We start from the raw sequence: 25,708 nt of genomic DNA, 5'->3' as shown, positions 1-25,708 counted from the left end.
GCTGATCACTGAATGGTTCGAGAGAATTGACAATACCAGCGACACTGATTCTGTGACACTAGACACCCAAAGTGATATATTTGGGGTGCTTCTCGATTCTTATTTGTGCATAAATAAGAATAAATAAATAAAAAATAGCATAAATAGCATTTTGGTCAGTAGTGTAAAGGAGCAAATCCAGCGAGAGCTAGATCAGACGACCCAGAGTTAAAAAGCTTAAGGAAGCAACGGCAGTAGAGAGGATGCAACTGTAATGATAATCTACCCACTGTAAGCGATCTTAAACTGCAGTGGAAATGCAAACGGAGCTGAACAAACCTGAACCATGCCGTTAACATCATTCCCTGTACTACTACAATTCTTTTTAAAAATAAGAACTGCCCAGAAGGTCAAAACTGCTTACTCCTTTTAAGTAGACATGCTGCTATTCAATAATATCATATATTGTGATAATGAACACGAACAAAATTGATTTGTTGGATATTTTAAATTACTGTGAATAATTAATTACCTAAACTTTGTTTTAAAGGTTTTTAAAGAATGTTTTAGTTTGCAGTGCTATTCATAACAGCACTAAATGCGTGCAGACTTATATTGTTCATTAGCTTAATAGTCTACATATAAACATTTCACATTTTAATCTGGCCTACTACAGGCTGAAATTGAAAATTCTGTAGCTATTTACAGGGCTTTTGTACTCTAAACTTCTGCATGCTGTTTGTGTTGCTCTGCAATAACACTTCCAAAGTTTTTATGTTCCTCTGTTTTTTGTTTCTTCGCTGGTGTTTTTTTTCTTTTTCTTTTTTTTCCTGAACACTACCTTAATGTACAAGTGGCTCAAACTCAGATGGGGGAGGGGGGGCAGTTGAGGAGGGGGATCGGTAAAATGAGGTGCCAGATCCGGATCCGGCGTGTTCCGGCACAAATTGACCCTTTGCTAAGCCACGCCCAAAAACCACCATCCACCAATCATGGCTTAGCAACTGTAGTTACGCGCAGGGGCTCTGACAAGCTTTCGAGCAAGTGTATATGGATTGTGCAAATCTGATACCCGGTCTCCTTAAAGTTTGGACGGGATGGTGGAATTTTTCTCCCTAAAACCTAAAACCCAATCTATTAGGTTTTTTGGTAAAAATAGATAAATCACGGTTTCATTTATTATTATTAGATTATGTTTAAATTTCACCTCTCCTACTGAGCATGAGCTAAGCTGTTGAATGGTCAGCGTATGAGGCAGCTAGGCTAAGCTAGCTTCAGTTTTGATTGATTTATTCTCTAATCGATTGCCTATTATGTGGTGAATATACCCCTGTAATGCATACTGCAGTCCTTTTTTGTCTGGCTTTCTCGGATATCTCACCTGTTCACCAAAAATGACATTATATCCCTGCCAATTTCTAAAACCGGCGCACACACACTGAAAAAGCCGTGCCAGGCACGAAAGCTTGACAGGCGTAGCAACAGTAACTAAGGAGGGCGGGGCTTAGCGATGGGTCCATTAAGCCCTGATTTTAATGCATTAACTAGTGTTTACTAATGAGACTTTATTGTTAAGCCTTACTTATTGTATTTACAATCCTTTTGCAAATAAATATTTTTTAATGTTTGTTTGGTGTGCTATGAGAACAAACAGATTAAATCAGACAATCAAATTTGATTCCAGGTTTTTTGTAAAAACAACTGCAAGCAGAATTTAGTTGGCATTTTGCAGACTGGGTTGAACAAACTGTTAAGATCCATCACAGGCTCAAGCAAAAACAAAAAATGCAATGCCATGCTCAATATGCATTACTGATGCTTTGAAGATCAGTTCACCTATAAATCAAACTTCAGATTCACCCTGGTGTTTACCAACGCCATTGGCCCTTTTTAACCAATAATTAAATTTTTTTACAAGATGTCAGATGGATTTAAACTTTGATATCTAATGAAACAGATAACGGCAAGATTTTTGATTAATAAGGCAATCATTTTTGGTTTGTTTTTCACCAAATCCAACTCAAGACAGAAGGCCAAGCAGCTCGAAAACAATACCAGTGTGAGGATATCAAGCAGGGGTCACCAATCTCGGTCCTGCAGGGCCGGTGTCCCTGCAGGGTTTAGCTCCAACTTGCCTCAACACACCTGTCTGTGTTTCTAGTATACCTAGTAAGACCTTGATTAGCTTGTTCAGGTGTGTTTGATTAGGGTTGGAGCTAAAATCTGCAGGACACCGGCCCTCCAGGAACAAGTTAGGTGACCACTGATATAAAGTGTTCATTCTCAGGTGAACTACCCTTTTAAATGAGCAAATGCTGAACACTGCATCAATAAACAGAAGCTTTTAAAAGGCCTCATGTTTGTGCTTTGCATGGATGAAATGACTATTGCTTTAAAATATATAGATGATAAATTTCTACCAATGACTACCACACACAGCCAGAAAATGTCCCAACATCCCTCTGTGGATATGCAACGTAAACCTGCCAGGCCAACATCAAGTAACAAAGAGGGAAAGATGTGTTAAGAAGCCGAGGTTAGATATGGCCCAGCGCAGGGAGAAGAGGATGGGGGGATGTGTAGGCTATACTCAGAGACCTGTTGAGAACAGCGCTGGAGAATTTGGCCTTTACCGAGCGCACCAGCTCAGAGTTCAGGAGGTTGTGACAGATGCAATAGGTGCACCTGTTGCAGCCGCACATGCAGCGTAACTTGGCGTGGCTGCAGAAACACACATAGACAGGAAGAGTCATTGTCATGTGATGCAGTTTAAAGAGGGCTCCATCCCAGGCTCACACCTCCGACTTGGGACTGGAGATGGAGTGCAGGAGGCAAGCAAAGTTACAAGTAAAAGACGACTCGGTAGCTGGATGTGGAAAATTAGCTGGATGAAAGAACTGGAATAGAAAAGCACAATGGTAAGCCTTGCGATGAAAATAATAAAAGGTTTGCTACAATCCAGCAAAAGAGACTCAAGCAATAGGGCTGCACGATTGATCTAAATGAACCAGATATCTCATATGGCTTTTAAATCCAAAAGGAAATAATGTAACTGCATACAAACTTGTGCTGCATGTTTCAGAGTTAATCGTAACCTTTTGTTCTTTAATACATAAGCAACTAAACTGATGGTTTAAGGGTGCTTTTACACCTGTAGATCGATTGTTTTGTCCTGAAACAGGGATTAAAATGTTGCACTTGTTCTTGATGCGGTTAGTTTTCACACAGTAAAGATTCTTATGAGGCTAAATTTCAAATTCCAAAACGGCTAAAACAAGTCACATTCGTGTAAACTCTTCCACAGGGTTTTTTTTTTCAATTCTGGGGTGTGTTTCCCAAACAACAATGTAACTCGCGGCTGAACTATCATAGTACGATTTATCGTTTGGGAAAAGTACGATGTAATGACGAGTGTTTCCCAAAACCTGTAGTTTCTCTGTCACATATCTATTGTTTGAACCACATTAGTTATAACGTAAAACGGCCATAATGAGGCTTTAAACGGGGCGGAGTAACAACTTCTTTGGAAAAAAAAAAACCATAATTTCTGTGCAAATTATGTTGTTTTACACGCACACGCATTTAAAAAAAAATTCAATACTAGTTTTGGTAAAAATATGCACTTGTTTTCCATATTGATTGAAATGCATGTAAACGGCACATACAGGGCCTATATTACCTTTACAAATATTAGGAATATGCCACATTCTATTCTAAAACATAAAATCACTTACAAAATCTAACACGTATTCTAATATCATATATAAATCATATAAATAAATACATAGAGGCTATTTATTAAGAATTGAAATCCAGCATTTATTAGGAAATTTAAAAAAAATCATACTTTAATAATAATAATATTAATGATGATTATTAAGTAGGATATTGTTTTTTGTTTTTTTGTTTTTTTTAAGTCTACTTTTACAATTTGACACATGCAAACCACTGCAGAAATGTTCTAACTAACAGGCCCATGTTATATACAGGAGGCTACATATCTTAATAAATAGTCTACTATAGAATAAAAGCATTAACGTATGCTATGTTTTTTGTTTTCACAAGCTTTGGAGCAATGACTTTAAAAATATATACTAACTAATACTAACAAATTCTGCTCGGCTGTGTTCAAAATGACATCAATGTTTTCAAAGTGCACTAGGAGGGCAAAATAAACAAAGATAGCTAAAACTGAACTGTAAAAATACTTTAAAAGCAAATTACAAATAAAGAGCGATGAAATTATTTTTTTTAAAGCATTAAAGTCAAGTTTAAATGTCAGAATGTTTTAAATGAATAGGGCATAGGGGGGATAACTGGGAATAGAACACAACCAGGAACTACAGTATGTTTCTAACTACAGCTCCAGAGGTGTAGTTGCAAGCATAGAAGTTTGCGACACAGTTTGCGAATGTTTGTTGGAACGACCGATTTGGGAAAGTCAAATAAATGAACTATGTTTGTAATGACGGAACTTGCGACCTTAGTTGGCTAACAATGGTTTTTTGGAAACGCACCCCAGCTCAGCTGTCATGCATCCTTATTTAAATTTATGACGGTGAGCAACAAGACTTAAGCGAAAATCTGCGCTTTCATCATCAGTTCGTCACCAAATATAGAGGCAAGACTTTCTCATACATAGCCTTGGCTAGAATTATGCATTATCGGCTTTACGTTATAGAGAGAAATAACAGATAAACCAAAACTGCAGTGTACTCAATTTTCCCAAAAGACAAAAAGCTCTTGTCAATATTTCAGCATGCTTTCACTTTCGTATTTGACATGAAATGCATATTTACTGGAAAAAATTATGATATCCCACCCTAATCATCATTTTATCTTCATACAATCAAATATGCCTATTATCCATAATACACTGTGTTAGAGCCTGGTTCATTGGCTGGTTAGATTGTACTGCTTTCTTGCTACAATCAATCTGCTCCAGAGTTCATTTCACTCAAGCAGAGACCACCTCATTCAGGCGATCTTCAACCGATTGTTTTGACATGGATCAGAGCGCGATTGTGGGATTCACATATGCCAAACGAACCGCGCTAACTGGGGAAATGCACCAGGTTCCGAAACAAAAGTCTAGGAGTAAAGGCACCCTAAGTGTCTTTAAACTGCAGGGTTCCCAGTAAATGCTGCTCTTCACAAACCTCATCTTGCTTATTGTTTAATTAAAATGTGCATTTTGGGAACAAATTATTATCTTAAACATGTAACAAAAATAATCAAACACTTTCCCCACTGGCTGCCGTCAACAACAAAACAAATGTTCTAGTAGCTTAAAAGAAAAAAAAAGTATTTAAAGGTTTGGGGAGAAGAAATTAAGTCAGCTAAAAACAGTATGGGAACTTTAGAGTTATATTTAGAGCTTTGGTGAAAAAAATCGTCAGAAAAATCAAATCTGCGATTTCTAAAATGCATCGTCATTCTCTCTTGAGACGGTTTTGAGCTTAGTTTATAACAGAAATTGGTGATCTAGGCTTTACGAACAGTCGCACTCTGCTTGCATCCAATTCCTTACAAATACCACTTGAACCTAAATGAATTAATAAAGTTAGCGAATTACAAGACTGCTCATGGTTAGCTGTGTTAACGTTAATATCATCACATAAAAGTCAGCTTACATAAACACCCAAATGCACAAGCGATCTTATCCACTTATCATCAATTAACAACTCTGAATCAAATCAAGAGAAAATAAGGATGCACTTAAAAAATTGGAGAATCGATCGAGAATCATTCATTTACTTTTTAGCTTAGTCCCTTTATTAATCAGCAGTCACCACAGCGGAATGAACCACCAACTTATCCAGCATATGTTTTACACAGCGGATACCCTTCCAGCCGCAACCCAACACTGGGAAACACCCATACACCCTTGCATTTACCCACATACACTACGGCCAATTTAGCTTATTCAACCTTTGGACTGTGGGGGAAACCAGAGCACCTGGAGGAAACCCACACTAACATGGGGAGAACATGCAAACTGCCAACTGACCCAGCTAGGGCCCACTGTGCCACCATGTCGCCCTGATGGAAAATCAATTTCTTAAAAGATATGCCACAGCTCTAGTTGCACTGCAAAAAAAATGTAGCATTTCTTAAAATACCTTTTCTATATTCATATTCTATATTCCATTCAATATTTTTATTTGTAAAACTACTTAAAACTATTACATTTTATTAAGATTGTGATACTGAGATATTCTTTTTTCCTTTTTCCTTCCTTTTTCTATTCCTGAGATAATCCTTTTTTCACAATTTTGAGCCAAATTGTGCAGCCCTGCAAAACAAGCAGAGAAAACCTGAAGCTTTTACTAAAACTTGGCGGAAAGAAAATTAAATTTGTTAAATGAAAACCGTTCTTTCCTAAGATTTAATCACCAAAAACAAAGCTGACTACTATCCTGTATTATACAAACTGTTCCAGACCATTAGTAGGCACTTTCACACACAAAAAGCTTTTTCTTACAAATAAATAAATAAATAACAGTAATTTCTAATGTCATAATTACCATTTAATTTAAAGATCTCATACAAACAAACTTAGGAAAGAACCGTTGCATATCGAAGATCATCAACAGCCACTACAAAATCACATTTACTAGAAACTGTAATGCACACACTAAGGTTCAAGTCAAAGAAACAAATAATACTTGATACTCTCTGAAACTCCTAAAATGTAGAAATAAAAAAAAAATGTAGCTGCTACTACAATCTTGCCGCTAAAAGGGGACAATAACTAGACAATAACAAGGGGACAATAACTAGACAAACACAAAAGAGATGAGCAGGGAGAGCTGGAGAGGCCAATCACCATCTACCAAAAGAAGCAGTCAATGGGACAGAACAAAGGTCAGGGTTAGAAGGGTCTGTATACTCACGGGTACATGGCCATAGTGGTGAGTTTGGTGTAGAGGTCCTTGCTCGGAGCTTCGGTGGTGTTGCAGGTGAACAGCTGCGGCGGGTGAAGCTTGTGTTTTCGGCAGAAGTCCAACGGCGAGAGACTGTAGTACTGACGGGCTTCATGCAGGTCAGACTTGGCAGCAATGATCACACATGGGGTCTTGCTGTCCATGAAGTGTTTCTGTGGATGACATTACAGTGTTAAATAGAAATACATTTTAACTGTAGTTTTGTGTGTTTTATTGGGCTAATAAATACATTTATTTCCATTGTATTTTTCCCAAATCTCATCCTAAAAAGGTCAAATGTTGATGCATAAACATATTTGCATTTAATAGCAACACTGAGCTTAAACAGTAAATTGACGACAACACAAACTATATTGTTAGAATGATGATAATACTACTACTAATAATAATAAAAATAATGTTGATAATAATAAGGATGATAATAATAGTAACAACAACAACCACCCAAATAATCATACAAATACCTAATAATGGAGTTTTTGCAATGGAGAATCAATCAAGTCATAAAGTTATCATATGTAAGAGACAATATAAATTTGGCCTGCACGATTAATCGTTTTTTAAAACGAATCCGAAAGCTGCGATACTTACTACGGTGAGGGAGGAGAGCACAAGTAGCCTAATTAAAATGCTGCAACTACTTAAAAAGCAGACAACTGTTACAGCAGAACCAATGAGCCCCCAATGTCACAGCTATGGAGAAAATGAAAGCTGTAAACAATCTCTCTCTGTTTAGCCTTTGACATGCTTGCATAATAATAACAATAATAATAATTCCTTACATTTACATAGCGCTTTATTAGACACTAGAATCGCTTTACACATTGAGGGAATCTCTTCATCCACCACCATTGTGTGATGATGCGACGGCAGCCATTTTGCACCAGACTGCACACCACACACTAGCTTAATGAAAAGGAGACAGAGTGATGAAGCCAATTACAATAGGGGGATGGTCAGGAGGTCATGATGAACAAAGGCCAGTGGACAAATTTCTCCTGTTTCCTGGGATTTTTTTTACAACCAGAGAGTCAGGACCACTGTTTTACGGCTCATCCGAAAGACCGTGTTCACTGAGAAGTATAGAGTCCCCTTCACTATACTAGGGCGTTAGGACCCACACAGACCACAGGCCGAGTGCCCCCTGCTGGCCTCACTGACACCATATCCGGCAGCAACCTAGCTTTCCCATGTGGTCTCCCATCCAAGTACTGACCAGGCACAGCCCTGCTGAGCTATAAGGTAGCGTTTCCTGTCCTCTCTCAGCTGTTACAGCAACACTTGTGGAAGGATCCACATAAACAAGCATGTCAGTAAATGTCATGAAATCAATATGAAAAATGTAATAAGCTAAATGTAAAGGTTTTAAAAGGTTTAGATATCTATATAAAAGATGTTGTATGGGGAAGCAGTGGCGCAGTAGGTAGTGCTGTCGCCTCATAGCAACAAGGTCGTTGGTTCGAACCTCGGCTCAATTGGCGTTTCTGTGTGGAGTTTGCATGTTCTCCCTGCGTTTGCGTGGGTTTCCTCCAGGTGCTCCGGTTTCCCCCACAGTCCAAAGACATGTGGTACAGGTGAATTGGGTAGGCTAAATTGTCCGTAGTGTATGAGTGTGTGTGTGAGAATGTTTTCCTGAGATGGGTTGCAGCTGGAAGGGCATCCGCTGCGTAATACACGTGCTGGATAAGCTGGCGGTTCATTCCGCTGTGGCAACCCCGATTAATAAAGGGACTAAGCAGACAAGAAAATAAATGAATGAATGAAGATGTTAGATATGATTAATATAACTGAATTTAACTTTATCTTCACACGAATTAATTACAATATTAAATAGATTTTAATTTTACTGTAAAAAATTTTACAGTATTAAAGATTTACTGCACCATTAATGAAATAAACATCTTGATGAGCAAATTATAACTTTTTAAACCTATTTTTGACAACGTTTAAACAATAGTCAGTTGAAACTTTATTTTACAGTGTCCTAGTCACACAAGTTCCATATACCTACTAAAATAATAATAAATTATGCATAACTACATCTAGCTATAATGATAATACTCAGTACTTTTATAGATAGTCTCGCCTGTAAATACATTGTATAAATGAACTGACCTTGTAGACTTTAGCGCAGTATTCAAATGAGCGTGGGTTGCTGATGTCATAAACCAGACAAACAACATCACAAGCCAGATCAGCTTCAGAAAGAAACTCCACGTCTGGAAGCACCTCGTGAAGCTAAAAGATTTAAAAAAAAGAAAAAAAAAAGAAAAAAAGGTACTCATCACAAGCCAGATATGAAGATGGCGTTACTTTGAGCGTACAAAATTACAGAGCTCAAACTTACGAGCAGATATTTCTCCTGTCCATAAACATAAGTAGTGCTAATGGCATAATAAGACTTGTGGTCTTCTCTTATCCTCTTCTGGCGCTGCAATATAAAGAAAGAGAACGTCAAATCTATCTGAAATGAAAACGCTGGATGCTCCTGTGAGGGATTTGTACTCACCACAAGGTTCCTGCCCAGGAAAGCCTGCAGAAAGCCACTTTTACCACAGCCTCGAGCCCCGAGGACATTACATCGGAAAACACTGCGCTGGGTCTGCTTCTTCTGCAGGTCAATACGCTTGTTCCTGGTGACTGCACAAACAAGGACGTATTAATGGATTATACTCCTTTTTCTTATGACCCATGAAGAGTTGCATGAATTTTGGGAGTAACTAGGGTTAAACTATATTTATTTATAAATATATTTATAAAAATATTCAGTTCATCTATCAAATATTAAAAGACAACTATCTGAATTAGCAAATAGCTTTCAGCAGCAAGCTTTTCACAGCAGTATTATGGGGTTATATTGAATAATAACTTACAGCAGGAGTACAAAGAGAAATAATCTGGAGCAACTAATCTCAAAAATATCTCAGACCACAGATATGCTTGTGATAATAATAGTCACAAAATACCAAGTGTAACATTAACTTCATGATGGATACAACATAAACAAAATGCCAAACATACCTCACACTCAGTTTTCACTATGTATATGGTTTATTTATTGCATAACCTGATTCTAAATTATGTGCATGAGGCATTGCTTCCACAGGCAAGTTTTGCAATGGTTATGACATGCGTAAACTACAGCATCGCGACCAATGAAAATAAACTGTTTTGAAAACACTGAAGACCCAGTTTTAGTTTAGAAGAGACTGGTCTTGTGAACTACCGCATATTCTTTCCTGATTTAAGAAGCCCATCTCATTTCACCATAACACAACCGATAAATGGCAAGTATGGCCAATGGCAAATATGCACATTACCAGTGAGTGTAAATGGTTATGTATCATGTAAAGGGTATATACAGGAATCCAAATTCAACACCTTTTCAAAAAAATTTTAAGACCTCATCGGCACTTTAGGTTTCAACTGGTTACATTAACTTATAATATATTTAATAAATACTGACTGTAAGAAACTAATCCTAAACTAAACTGAATAAAAAAGCTAATCTAGCAGAAGCCACCTATGAAAGCAGGAATAAAAGTTTTGCCTTGGTTACTGCAGTAAACAAAGCAGCTTGACATCAAATCTAGCAGGATTTTAAAGATTTTATAAACTATACAACATCCCAGTATTTGCAATTAGTATTTTAAATTAGGGTGGCACAATATTGGAAAAATTTGATATTGCAATACTTAATTTTTCTGCAGTTAATATTGCGATATGAATACAGTTTCACAAAATAGTTTGAATAGCACTATTTGATGGTTTTCTGGGGAGTCTAAAGGGAGTCGCACAGCGGATGCGCCGTTCGGCGACACGCTGCATTGCGCCATGCAGCACCATGCATTTTAGAATTCTAAACATAGACTTCTATCAGAGTACGCAAACCTGCTGTCAGCAGCGCCCAGCTACGACTCAGGACACTGTTCATATTTCTGCCACACCACAGAGTGCCATTAGAATAGTTTAATTTAAAATAGCATGTGAATGTGCACGTCTGGTGTGTGTGATACTTTCAACTGTCTTGCGCGCGGAGCTATGTCGCGGCCATGTCATGTCGCGAAGCTAAGCGGCACATCCAGTTAACAGTATTCAGGTACAGAAGTTGAATAATCACAATGCAAAAAAATGCTTTTCATACATTGTTTTGTTTAATTTCTAGCACAAATATCAAAAAAAATCTTACAGCAAGAAAAAAATTGTTTAGTTTTCACCATCAGAAGAAATTAGCCCAAATTAAGAAATTTTTCTACATTATCTGCCCGTGGGTAAGTGAAATAGTCTTGTAGATGTAGATATGTGGACTAGAAGACAATTTTTGTGCATAAATCATATAAATTCCATATATATCAAGTAATTAAATACAATTCTGTAGCTCCTGGTCAACTAGGACAAACTCTCTATAGCAACTGACTCAACATTGCATATCTTTGCGTTGTGACTATTGCGGACGCGCACATTGTGATATCGATGCTGAAACGATATATTGTGCAGCCCTCGATTAAATTCAGGCTTTAATTTAGCATACTGATATAAATATTAATACCTTGTAAAATAGCATTTAACACTTCTTAATACTTTAAGGGCCTTTAATTTCTGTAAATTAATGAACTTTTAATACTTTAAGACCTTGTGGACATCCTGGTGTATTGTATGCAGTATAGTGAGGATGGAGATTTTTTTTTCCTAAACGCAGTAAAAATGCCAGTCACATGTGGAAAAAGGTAAATAAATTAGCTTCCTAGACAAATGAATGAATCAAGACATCTTTGAAAACACTTTTACCTGTGATGGCAGCTGCTTGTGACTCCTGCTCTTGAATAATAGAGTAGCCGAGATATCCCAGGTACTCCAAACACCGCTGCACATCTAGGTATGTTGTAAGTCTGCGATGGAGATAAAGCATTTAATGAATGACTGACCAACTTATAAGTAGGTATTTTTAGTATGTTTTTCCAAGTAGAGTTGGACGAAGGCCACACTCACGTCCACTGGGAAAGGTAGCCTTGGTAAGTGATCCAGCCTTGCTCATTGGTGCAGACTGTGTTGTTGACATCGGGACCCCAGGGCATGTAGGGAAACACCTTGAACAAATCCTTCAGCTCATCTGGAGACAGGGCACAGTCTCGATCCTGACACAAACGTTCAGAATAGGAAAAGAAAAATATAGATTAATTATACATTGGGGTAAATTGTGAGAGATACAAAAAATGATTATAGTGCATAATTAAAGACTTCCTGTGAATATTCTCTGACATCTTGCCAATCAAGAGTGCTCTATTTAACTCAAGTTTATTAGTAAAGTGCTTTTAAGAATAATTATCATTCCAACTGATGGCCAATGCAGTTTATACAAATTGAATTGGAAATTGCCCAAAAAAGGGCAATGTGTGGAACACACCAAACAAACTAGCCCAACAGACAAACACAGACAGCGTAACGCTGCCCAAAAGCCGACTGTCGCTTTGTTGTGCACCAGGCTATTTTAACTTTGTTAATAATTACTTGAACATTGTTTGCCGACTAATAAATAATAATCCCTCGCAGAATTTAAACTTCTGTCTATTTTCACTAGTGAATTGTATTTGTTCCTCACACAAAGTGATCACATCACTGCGGAAGAAATCCCTGTGATTTTAATAGAATATTTTGTAGGGGTGTCACGATTCTCCAAATTCTAGATTCGATTACATTTTCGATTCTTAAGTCACGATTCGATTCCATTCGATTTTCGATTATGAATAATTAATTAATTAATAACAAATTAACTATTTGTAGCCTACAGTTTAAACTACCTGACCTGTATGGTCTTTGTTTTACCCATAAACAAATCATACAGTAAATGAATAAAGGCAAGTTACACACATAATTACCACCTGTCAATCACTTTTCTTCTTGTGAATAGGCAGTGATCTCTGTCGTTATTATGGCGTCGGTAAAAAAAGGTGCACAACCAACAGGAACCAGCCAACAGTATCTGAGGTGTTTGCTAAAATGACTAAGTACTAGTGTGAAAGTAAAAGATTGAAGCAGTCGTAACTAGGTTAATTAGGTTAACCAGGCAGGCTAGGGTAATTAGGCAAGTTATTGTATAACGATGGTTTGTTCTGGAGACAGTCTGAAAAACAATTAGCTTAAGGGGCTAATAAATTTGACCTTAAAATGGTTCATAAAAAATTAAGAACTGCTTTTATTCTAGCCAAAATAAAACAAAAAGAAAAAAACAACAAAGGGGGGCTAATAATTCTGACTTCCACTGTATATATATTTACAGTAAATTTTTAAATGTTTTTAAGAAAACTTATTCAGTTCATCAAGGCTACATTTATTAAATGTAAAAAATGTTAAATTGTTAAATATTTATCAAAATTTTAAATAACTGCTTTGTTATTCTGTGTAGTTTCAAAAAAAATTATTACTCCAGACATTATTGCTTTTATTACTATTACCATTAATAAATATAATAATAATTAATATTAGTGATTTCTGAAGGATCATGTGACTGGAGTAATGAAGCTGAAATTTCATCTTTAAAATCACTGGAATAAATGAATAAATTTAATGATAAACTACTTTTGAACAGTTATTTTAACGTGCAACATTTCATAATTTGTATTTATGATGAAGTAATTGCAGCCTTGGTGAGCAGAAGAAGCTTAGTTTAACATATTTAACAATCATACTGACCCCAAACTTTAGAGCACTTGTGTATACTGTAGAATATTTTATAAGTGAAAATGTGCACTTTAATTTTAACAACCCACAGACATCGTCACCGAATATAAAGCAGAGGTCAGACTTTCTCATATATACAAAGCCTCATTTCAATTTTTAAGTTTTTATAAAAATCGATCTATTGAATTATTCAATCTATTAAAGAAACGTTGGCTAGAATTCTGCATTATAGGCTTAAATTATAGAGAGACATAGCAGATGAACCGAGACTGCATCAGATCAATGTAAATCTTTCTTTCGAGCTGTCAGTGCAGAAATGAACAAAACAACTTGCCTAATTCAACATATTATACGATTAAAATATTGAAAAATTAACAGATAGTAATTTCGGTCAATTTTCCTGACGGATAAACTGAGATCAGGCTGGATAAACAGCTCTCGGTAATATTTCAGCATGCTTTCACTTTCGCATTTACCGGTAAGAATGACATCTCACCCTTCTCATCATTCTGTCTTCATTTAGCCGTATATATGGCTATTACACAATCATAATACACTGTGATATAGCCTGGGTCGTTAGTTCGTTGCATTGTTTTGTTTTCTCACTACAATCGATCCGCTCAGTAGGGCAGAGACTGTATTTGCACACAATTGACAGACAGTCGCAGCACGCAGCTCTGGCTCAATCTGTCAGTCAACAAGGCAGCAATGTACACTGGCCCGAGCGTCTTGCACACTGGCCCCGGGCTATCGGGCAGTCCTCATTGTCAAGCCCTGAAGGTTTAAGCTCTGTCGACGGGTCTCCTGCTTCTGCAGTTTAACAAGCACTTCAACAAGCGTATTTTTCCCCGCTTGGCAAGCCAAGCTGACGTGACATGGGGGCGTGGCAGCATCGACGATTCTATTTTTTGATTCGATAATCGAAATCGAGCATAAATTTCGATCGATTTTCGATTAAAATCGAATAATATTTTGTCATCCTCAAGGAATAAATAAAGGACTCATAGGTTCAGAATGACATTGCTTCATGCTTGTCTGAACTAACCCTTTAAAATTGAGCTTGAGCATTTATCTCACATACATTTGATCTCTTTACAAACATCCTGAAGTGTAAGAGAGTCAAAGATGAATCAAGATTGTACAACAGAAAAGCGGAAATCCCTCCCATTTCATTCAAATCTTTTCATTTTGTCTTCTGAAGATTGAAAAAAAAGAAACGCGTTGATTTGGATTGGCATAAGAGCGAGTAAATAATGACAGCATTTACATTCTGGGGTAAACACCGCTTTAAAAATGTTTGATTCTAGAATATTCCATTTGCCTTAGTGTATGAATGATCAGAGTGATTACTGAAAATTAAGATGCGCTATGTCAATAAAATCCACAACTGCAGTCTTTGTGGAACAGTTCACGCAGTTTATAATACAGCATGCTCAATCGTTTTCATTTAAACTCTGACATATGTTACATAACGCTCTTTAACAAACGCAGATGGGCATTTTTGCTGAGCTTACTTTGTCATGTTTGTCAAACACACTCTGGAGGAAGAGGTAGGCATTGTGATTCAGCTCTGTTGTGCAGTCTGGAGGTATTTTAAACCTGGAAAAAAATACAAGACTAAATCAGATTAAATCAGTCGATTAGAAAAATCACACTATAAATTTTCACATTTCTGTAAAATAATAGGAGTCCTTAATAATGATTGTGCAATCGGGACATGATCATGAAGAGCTAGATTTGGGCGGCACTCACAGTGGAAACAGGTATTCTTGTGTAAGCTCCAGATCATCATCATAACCAAACCTCCTAAGCACGGTCCATGTGGTCTCATGCCTCCCCCTCTGAATGAAGAGTGTGTGAAGAAACAGGAAACCTAGAAAACACAGAACAAACAGAGCATAAAGGATTAACAGAGTAACAGAAATAAACAGATTTTAAATGCATATTATAAATAGAAAGATTGCTGCTTACTATTATTATTATTAACTATATACAGTTTTCTTACACAATGTATAAGATACAATGTGCATAATACAACATTATACATTTAATACAATTTTGTACATTAATCTAACTTATAGAATTCATTATACATCTTAATATACTTATAGATTCCAAAAATAGATCATATTTATTAAAGGAGTAAATAATGGCAACAGTTTAGCTTCCCCCATCTAAAAAAACCTAATTTGCCCATCATAAAAATGATTATAATTATTATAGCAAATAACAATTTCTTATGTGTGGAGTCCCATCACAATCAAACTTATCAAAAAATACATTCATTCATTATTCAAATAAAACAATCATTCTGATTATAAATAGCTATATATATATATATATATATATATATATATATATATATATATATATATATATATATATATATATATATATATATATATATATATATATATATATATATATATATATATATTAATGTTACATAATAATACAATGATATCATCTATTTCACATTCTTTAAAATAGTATTGGCTTCTTATTACCATTATATGGTTTCAAATAAATATATAAATATTATTGTAATTACATAATACATTTAATTATTCTTTCATTTTCCTTTAGTTTAGTCACTTTTTTACCAGTGGTCGCCACATTTCAGCACATTTTACATAGCGGATGCCCTATCAGCGACAACTACTGAGAAATAATACATTTATGAGTAATAAAGTTTTGTTTTGGTGTGTTAATCTTGTCAATAATATTATTCAAATGGTCAAGATTCCAACTCATTAAATAATTACTTTGGATAGTTTTTATTTCACATTCTTCAGGTGATCTAAAACACAGACGTTTCGGCACAATGCCTTCCTCAGTGTGACACAATCCTCTCACTCCACCTTTTATCCCAGTCAATCACATTACGTCATTAGTTAGATGGCCTTTCAATAGTTAAAAAAAATCCCATTCTCATTTTAATATACTATAATTAACCACACAAGAAATATTTACCTTCACCATTAAAAACATTATTTCACAGGAAAATAACATATCAATAATCATCATTCACTTATTCATGTCTACATCAAATGCAGTACAATTTTGACAGTCCAAAACATTAATAAATACATTTTCATATCATTATTTCTATCATTACATGTTAAAAATTTATCAATAAATTCATTGCATCTCATTACATCAATAAGGAATTAGACCTTGTTGTGTTTTTTTAATGGTTTGTTGTTTAGCTATAACATAGTGAATCATGGATTTTGAGCATGTAATGATACAAATGATGTAATGAAAATTTATTTTTTAATGCATTGATGTAGACATGAATAAGTGAATGATGATAATTATTATATTATTTTCCGGTGAAAAAAAATTTTAATGGTCAAGGTAAGTATTGACCTTGTGTGGTAAATTAATCCTGGCCAAAGTCCCTCAATCGGCCCTTACTCATCATGGCCTCCCAATCATACCCATCCACCGAATTGGCTCTATCACTGTCTCCTCGCTCCACCAATAGCTGATGTGTGGTGAGCGCACTGGCGCTGCTGTTCTGTGGCTGCCATCGCATCATCCAAGTGGATGCTGCACAGCGGTGGTGGTGTGTAGATACCCCCCTCATGATTGTGAAGCGCTTTGGGTGTATGGCCATACAAGATAAAAGCGCTATATAAATACACTTCACATTACATAATTATAGTATATTAAAATGAAAATTAGATTGTTTTTAACTATTGAGTGGCCATCTAACTAATGAGGTAATGCGATTGACTGGGATAGAAGGGTGGAGTGAGAGAATTGTGTCACACTGAGGAAGGCATTGTGCTGAAATGTCGGTGTTTTGTATCACCTGAAGAATGTAACATAAAAACTATGCAAAGTAATTATTTAATAAGTGTGAATCATGACCTTCTGAATAATATATATATATATATATATATATATATATATATATATATATATATATATATATATATATATATAAAATGTTATTATACAAATTTAAATTTATATAAATGGAAATGTCACAGTATTTTTTTATATGAAAGGTTGATGGCTTCTGTCTTTGTTTTCTGCTCACCCTTCAGTGTAAGGCCGTTGTCTTTGACTCCATCGGTCATATTTTTCCGCACGACATTCTTGACGTCCTCCAGGGCTTGAGGTGCCAGTGGTATGTTAAAACATGTTCTCTGTGAGGCAGAACCACAGAACATCAACATCATCTGACAACCATCTTTCACTCTCATTAAGATGCAGTCTGTGTACATCTATGTACATAAACAAGCTCCCCCTGTCAAAATGCCACAGCTAATTGAGCACTAAGTGTTGAGGAAAACTGCGCTCACCTGGAAGAAATTAAGCTCGTTATCATTCAGAATGCCATCATTATCCAGGTCTGATATTTTGAAAATGCGAGTGAGTGCTTTGATGCAAGACGGCTTCATCTGAAGAGCAAAAAAAAAACAGCAAGAAACTTATTAAAGCAAACTCATTACTGAATGTTTGAATATTTGGATGTTCTTTGGAATATAAAGCAGTGAGATTAACAGAAGTGCTAAATATCTTGCCTCTTTCTCTTCTGGCGAGTACAGAGGTCCTGTGGGGTGAAGAACAGCCTTCTGGGCATAATAAAACAGCTCAGAGATATTCTTCAGGTTTTTGGCAGAACACTAAGAGAGAGAAATTGTCATTTAGTGTCATAATCAAAATATGATGTGGTTTCTTGATTTCTATTTTCAACAATCTATTTTTTTTTTTAAAGAACGTTAAAAAAAAAGGAAAATAATTTCACAAATTTTATAATGCCTACATTGCAATATCTTTAAAATAACTGGGTGGTAAAAGACATCATCCAAAAAAGTTCAATTAAATAGCATTAGTTAAAGAATAAAATATATTTATAGGGTTAAGCAGTGTTTCTCAACCACATTCCTGGAGGACCACCAGCACTGCATGTTTTGGATGTCTTCTTTGTCATCACCCATCTTTTAATCTCTGCTAATGAGCTAAAGATCTGAGTCAGGTGTGTTCGAATAAGAGATATGGAAAATGTGCAGAACTGGTTGTCTTCTAGGAACATGGTTGAGAAACATTTAGTTAATGTACAGATGGTTTTATTTATTTACTTATTACATTTTTACTGAATCAAGATTTTATTTTTAATCAAAACATGTTAGTAGATGCACATTTTTCAATGCATCCCTTTGTTTGTCAGGTATAAATAAGAATTAATAAAGTTATTTGAATAAATAAAAGGCTATGCATGTAAATAATTTTTTTATCAATTTCAGTTTTGATAGATCAGTGGTTCACTAGCTATGAGAGAAATCTTCTAGATCACAGCGCTTACCTCCACACAGGTCTCAATCTCTGAGTACTGGTTCATGATGGGCAGGATGGTCTCCATGCTGCTGTGCTCCACCAGGTCAGATTTATTGCCCACCAGGATTAGCGGCACTCTATGCAAAGACAAAGAGATTTAAAACACTGTTCGGCTTAAAGCATGGCATAAAATCTATGCTGCCTAAATCATCGTACAGACCACCGTGGAGCAAAAGCACAAAATAACAAGCAAGATTTCAAACATTTACAACGATATTATAAAGTACTTTCTTACATTCAGTTTTTCAAGGCTGTAAGTTTAGTTGAATGTTTATTTTGTATTAAGAAGAAAAGACGCTGCACATATTTATACATTCTTTTCTATCTATAAAATCTAAAGCAGATATTTGAAACTTACTTTTACCCCTGAATTGATAAATAAATGAGTAAATCGAACACATAAAATGAAAGTTTACCCAAAAGTCCAAGTTTCTTTCTTCTGATGAACACAAAAGATGATAAACTAAAGAATGCAGAAAACTGGTACCCATTGAACTCCACACTATTTAGCTTTATTACTACTGATACGACCAGTTATTAACATTTTTCAAAATATCTTATTTAGGAAAGAATTTTCCTAAATTTCCTTATTTAGGGAAACAATTGCGGTGAAATACTCTTTTAAAAGCAATTAAACAGATTAAATAAGAGTTATATAATGATCACATGGATTATTATTTATTATACACAAAACTATATTTAACATTGAGTAAATAAAATTGATAAAATTATTATAAAACTACAAAAGAGCGTACACAACCATAATAATGGTTTAATTATTTTTGCTTATATATATATATATATATATATATATATATATATATATATATATATATATATATATATATATATTTAGCAGACACTTACGCAGATATATTTGCAGATTCAATATTTAGCAGATCTGATATTTACATAATCATATTTATTCAAATACAATTAAAATCTAAATTATGCAAAAAAAATAAAGTGCATGTCATTTATGCCATACAGGAAATGTCATTACATTACATTACATTATGTAAATCATGAATAATCAAATCAAAAAATTATTTAGCCTGGTATAATCAAGTCAAAAGGCAACTCTGGCTAAATATTAATATAAATATAATTATTGTAATAATATTTGCAATAATCTATAGCCAGTCCTCTAAACATTCTACTAACTACTGAAATTTGAGTTGAAATATTTATTTATACTACAATCGTTGATGTTCTAGTTTTTTGTTGAAGTGCTTAGTGTGTATGTGAGGCACTAACGTGACACTTACTAAAAGAATTAATATATCAAAGATACAGTATATAAATTGTTGCTTACTTTTGATCTCCACTGTATATAAAGGTGACTTGACTTTAAAAGCATGAGCAAATAAGATTTACAGAGACCAGGTTCTCCAAGAACCTGTCAGAAAGCCACACACCTGCTGTCCTTATCTGTTCTTTCATTGATGAGTGGAATCCAATGACTCGTCACCTACAAGAAACGCCAAAATAATGAGACCCAACAGAACCATTGAGCAAAAAGCCATCAAATGCTTTTTATTATTCACTTTTATACGAATAAAAGTGAATAATAAAATAATAATAAATGACAAAAGTGAACAAAACATACTTTTTCGATTGATTTCTTATTGTTCACTGAATAGACGATGCATATAACATTAGCCTGTACCAAGAAAGAAAAACAATGGAGTTAAACAATAAGATTAAAAATAAAACAGCCTTTAAAAATATTAAACAATCCCCACCTTTGTTATTTCTTGGTAAAGCTGCTCATCTGACTGTTCTGCTTCTGTTGGATGAATAAAACCAATAATAAAAGGAGAGAATACAGCAGTATAATCAGAGCTAAACATCAGTATTTACATAAGAACAGCAATGAAAAAGAACAGTTTATAAATTTATTATAGATTTGTATTGTGTGATGTGTTTTTGTGTATTATGTGTGACATGCTGCAACCAAACTGCCTTCGGGAAATGAATAAAGACTGGCTGAAGGCAAGTATTATTATATGGAGATGTGCATACCGGAGTAATCTACTATATGAGTGGGCACTCGCTCAGGTGTGACGTCTGCAGGAATAGTAATCTCTTCGGCTCTTGGAGGAACCTTCAGTGGACACACAATACAAGTTTGAGAAACACTCACAAATTAATTTGTCCTTCAAGTCCCTTAATGGATTTAATGAATGGCTGTACCTCATCAGGAAATTCCTCGCTGACGAGTGACATGATAAGAGAGGTCTTCCCCACTTTGGCTGCGAAGAAAAAAATTCAAAATGAGCGCTATGTTCTGCCTGTATTCATAGCTCTGAGATTTAAATCCCTTTACAAAGGGGTAGCAGCTGATAGGTAGGGCCAGACGGAATCTGCAGACTTTTTTTTTCTAATTCTGCTGAGAATTTTGGTAAAAATCTGCGGATTTTTGCTGAATTATTTTGAGAGCATCATAATTAAAACCTTAATATATGAAATAAAAATAATATTTTTTTATTTTATTAAATGTTTAAAATCCAAATCCTATTAGATTCACTTTATTTGGTATATAAAGCTGGTTTGTCATATAATATATCTAGTAAAAGACAGAAAATAACATTGTACAAACTGCATTGTACATAAATCAGATAAACATTTCCACATTCGTCAATAATATAACTGAAATTAATTAAAAAAAACTGAATAAATACAGATTTAAACACATTTACTCAAGAAAATAAATAAAATAATGATGGGCTAAAGATCTGTGGAATTCTGTGCGCGCAGATTCCGGGTGGGCCTACTGATAGGACACTGAATTTCTACTGTAAATGTAATATTTCTATGGCTTCTATAACAATAATAAAGATTAGTTATTTCCAAAATTAAGCTCATGTTAACCATTTATATTTTCTAAAAGATTTGTAACGACATTTGGATGTAATTAAAGCCTTTCATTTTCAAACATCATGCCTTAATAACTTCATACTAGCAAAATGAATTAGCAAACAGCATTTAGAAAGTTGAAAAGTTAATGATGAATACAGAAATATTAGTTAATAGAATTAGCTTTTACTTTCAATTCACTTTTATATAATATAACTGATATTTTTCTATTTTCAGATTCATTTTAATGTTAAAGCAGTCATGTTGAGTGTCTTGTCAAATTAGCTGAGTTTTTACGGTTAAAATTTAGACAATCAGCTAAATGGCTTAAACTTTTTGTCATGTTTTTATGACAAATATGTCTATTTTCCATTTTATTACTTAGCTTATTTTAGGCGATCCGGGTATGTTAAGTGATGTCCGTTTTTTCTGTTAGACTGATGAAAACTAATAACATAAAATATAAATTATATATGGAAATATTAATTAAAAAGTAGATAGTTTTACCTCAGCACATATTTTTTGGTCCTGTGTTCAAATTCAGAATTTTTGGTTAGAAATATTTCAGGTATTTGCTAAAGTTCATGAATGTGTTTTACTCCCTGACCCAATGATAGCAATTTTTGGCTAGTCAGATTTTCTTGATACTCTAGTCTAAACCGAAATTTACGGTTACCTGTTCAGTATGGCATGATCATGGCTAAAAAAGTTATCCTTGGTTTTTGGAAGAAAAATGTTAGGCCTCTTTTTTCTGACTGACTTCTTGGACTCAACTTCACTTTACATTCGGAAAGAATTAGATATACGCCCTCTGGGAACTCTGAAAAATTTGATAAAACATGGGATCCAGTCTTTTTTTTTTTCTAAAACAGCATAAAGACTAATAGTGTCGTCTAATTTTGTAAGATTTATAAGTTTTTTTTTCTCCCTTATAAAATCCATTGGTGTGTTTTTTATTTTTGTGTAGGTCATTTGTCTTGTATGTCACCATTTTCTCATTTCATGATGGGTCTGTCTGTTCTTTGTTTTTCTGTCTGCAAAAAATATGATAAAAAAATATTCAAAAAAAAGTAAATGGTTTTGTTAAAGACATTATATTGAGTGTATTTTGTTTTATTGGGTAACATTTCCCATTTTCAGTATAAATATAGTTAAAGCATAAGCCTTTTGGCTGACTGTTTTAGTCATGCTAAGAAGAAAAATATGTATATTTTGCATAATTTTACTTCTAACATTTTGGATGTTAGACGATGTTTACATATATTATACAAGTTATTTTTTTCAGCCAATTTAGATATTAGATGATGCTTAAATATTTTGTAAGTTATTATGTTAAATCACTTTATTTGTTATCTTATATACACTTTATTAAGATTTTAGCATGTTACATCATAGCGTAACTATAATAACGCTTGTTTGTAATATTAATAACTATATAAAAACATTTAATCATAATCAATATTTTCTGTTCAATTATAAATTAAGAGAAATACTACAGCAGTCTGTTTGGCATTGGAGAGCAGTACGTTTGCATAGACACGTACTGTTTTGGATGACCCATCTAAAGTTTGGCAGCTATTACAGTCTGGAGGCCCGTGAGAGCTGCCCCTAAAACTGCTATAAATAACCCTGATAAACACGAGTGAAATTAACTGAAAGATGAAGGATGACACTCCCAGCATTAATGCCAGGGACTGCTGATTTGGTCAGTTATGGTGATGAAAAACTAGTCCTTTCAGCCATTTAACACCCACTGAACAAGCATTAATATAATGTATCTGATGACTCTGGACAACATTTAAAAGAAGCACAGAGAGGGATAACTTGTATCTGCTTATTCCGAGTCAACAGCCTTCATTCTGTCACTTGTCAATATGATGCATTGACGTTACATAACTGACTAGGAGCATGTCTAAAATGTTAATCTACAGAATTGAAGATAATAATCAAGCAAGAAATAGTAAATATCTGTGCGATTAACTAATTTATGGTAGGAAAAATCAATCCAGCAATTGCATTCATTTGACACTTATATAACAAACAAGATGAAAACACTAAATGAATGCACTTACGTTCTCCGACCAGTAATATCCTCACGTCCTTTCTCATTGTTGCAACTTTAATGTGATCAAAATAAAAAACGGACGAGTCCTTTGTCGAGGATCATTGATCCTGCTGCTACATGTAACAGCGCAGGCCTCTGTAGGGCAAAACGGACGGATCAACTATTGCCCGTTTCTGTCACAATAAGACTTCCGCTCGCAACAGTTTACCACACAAAGGAGATTCACGCCATGAAGACAAAGCGATTCCGCGTAAATGAAGGCACTGATTGCTTTCTTCAGATTCACTTCATGACATTTCTGGGTTCACATTTCAAGCTCACGCCACAGGAGGCTGACCTCCAATAACCGGTAAGTACGGAAAGCGGCTACCGACAAAACGCGGATCTCCTTTCGCTGACATTTTCTTGCTTCCCGCTTGCAGTAATGATTTTACACCGCCTCCTGTAGGACTGGGGAAAAACACGAGATAACTGTAATAGTACAGGACTATTTTATTTTCCTTCGGCTTAGTTCCTTTATTCATCAGTTGTATTGAGGCTTAACTGTTCAAGACGACCAGCTTAGGTTCAAATTGAGTAGATTGGATGAAAAAATACTCACTTTACTCGCCCTCATGTGTTTACAAACCATTATAAATTGTTTTTCTTTTGAACACAAAATAAGATGTTTTGAACGTTGACCATGCTATTTGAGCAGTGAACTTACATCTGAGGTCTGCAGAAGACACAATGTTTACTAAAGAGACTATTAATTAATTTGTTCATACATTCATTTTCCTTCTGGTTAGTTCCTTTATTCATCAGGGCCATCACAGTGGAATGAACCGCCGACTTATCCAGCATATATTTTACATAGCGGTTGCCTTTCTAGCAGCAACTCAGTACTGGGAAACACCTATACATCTCAGATTCACAAATACAGCCAATTTACAGTAGTTCATTCTATTCACCCTTGTCCGTCTCTTTATGACCAGTGCACCCATCTTCTGATTGCTAGCAGGATAATGCACCGTGTCATAAAGTGTGAATCATCTCAGACTGGTTTCTTGAACATGGCAATGAGTTCACTGTACTAAAATGTCATCCACAGTCACCAGATCTCAATCCAATAAAACACCTTTGGGATGTGGTGGAACTGGGAAATTCACATCATGGATGTGCAGCTGACAAATCTGCAGAAACCAAAATCTCTGAGGAACATTTTTAGTACCTTGTTGAATCTATGACATGAAGGATTAAGGCAGTTCTGATGGCAAAAGGAGGTCTAACCCAGTGGGTCTACTAGTAAGGTGTACCTAATAAAGTGGCCGGTGAGTGTATATCAAGTGTAACTTGTGATTCAAACTAAAATTTTTCATTTTTTTCTGACTATGTATTTACAAGTATTACTGTACTTTCAACTACTTTGCATTTATTGAAGTTAATTAAAAAACAAAAATAACCTTATTTATTATTTATAACATGTCTTTTTTTAAAGTAAAATGCAAAGTTTACCCAAACAGCAGTTTAGTGATATAGGCTTAAGCATTATTATATTCTTTCATATTATATTACTGTAAAATGCACATGTTAATCAGAAACATATAGCAGATTGTCAAATTGCTTGCTTTATAATTAATAAATTAATTAGGATCATTGTCTTGACGTAAGCATGAGTATGTAATTGTTATTACATTATTCAAAACATTGTAAGATGTGGATATGTTACTTAATCAAACCCAGAATTAATTTATTTTTAAATGGTGCAAAATGTTGCAGGATTCCTTTTATTAAAATTCAACAAAACATGAACATGGATTGTGTGAATAGATTAGACAACAGCTATGTT

The 25,708-nt window shown here is 34.8% G+C and overlaps 1 protein-coding gene across 5 annotated transcripts in view; it reads right to left on the bottom strand.

Annotated features, from left to right (window-relative positions):
• Nucleotides 1-24,229, bottom strand: part of rhot1a (ras homolog family member T1a) — a 30,888-nt gene extending 6,659 nt beyond the window's left edge. For 3 of the 5 annotated variants that reach the window (XM_009299425.4, XM_009299426.4, XM_009299427.5), the window contains exons 1-19: nt 23,888-24,224; nt 21,153-21,211; nt 20,982-21,063; nt 20,702-20,745; nt 20,566-20,619; nt 20,375-20,427; nt 18,925-19,033; nt 18,143-18,244; nt 17,921-18,019; nt 17,656-17,764; nt 15,357-15,477; nt 15,119-15,203; nt 11,916-12,061; nt 11,715-11,815; nt 9,436-9,566; nt 9,274-9,357; nt 9,042-9,164; nt 6,876-7,078; nt 2,578-2,700 (exon numbers count right to left, since the gene is read on the bottom strand). In XM_009299425.4, coding sequence (XP_009297700.1) covers nt 2,578-2,700; nt 6,876-7,078; nt 9,042-9,164; nt 9,274-9,357; nt 9,436-9,566; nt 11,715-11,815; nt 11,916-12,061; nt 15,119-15,203; nt 15,357-15,477; nt 17,656-17,764; nt 17,921-18,019; nt 18,143-18,244; nt 18,925-19,033; nt 20,375-20,427; nt 20,566-20,619; nt 20,702-20,745; nt 20,982-21,063; nt 21,153-21,211; nt 23,888-23,924 — 1,865 coding nt within the window. In that variant the 5' untranslated portion in view covers nt 23,925-24,224. Of the gene's footprint in view, nt 1-808; nt 2,091-2,243; nt 2,701-6,875; nt 7,079-9,041; nt 9,165-9,273; nt 9,358-9,435; nt 9,567-11,714; nt 11,816-11,915; nt 12,062-15,118; nt 15,204-15,356; nt 15,478-17,655; nt 17,765-17,920; nt 18,020-18,142; nt 18,245-18,924; nt 19,034-20,374; nt 20,428-20,565; nt 20,620-20,701; nt 20,746-20,981; nt 21,064-21,152; nt 21,212-23,887 lie in introns of those variants that run through there. The other 2 variants (XR_012397419.1, NM_212704.1) reach the window with 2 other exon arrangements.
• Between the last annotated feature and the right edge of the window lie 1,479 nt (nt 24,230-25,708).

The sequence above is a fragment of the Danio rerio genome, chromosome 3 (genome assembly GCF_049306965.1).
Source record: "Danio rerio strain Tuebingen ecotype United States chromosome 3, GRCz12tu, whole genome shotgun sequence".
NCBI lineage: Eukaryota > Metazoa > Chordata > Actinopteri > Cypriniformes > Danionidae > Danio > Danio rerio.
Note: the sequence above shows the minus strand (reverse complement) of the source record. Positions and strands in the feature narration are given on the sequence as shown.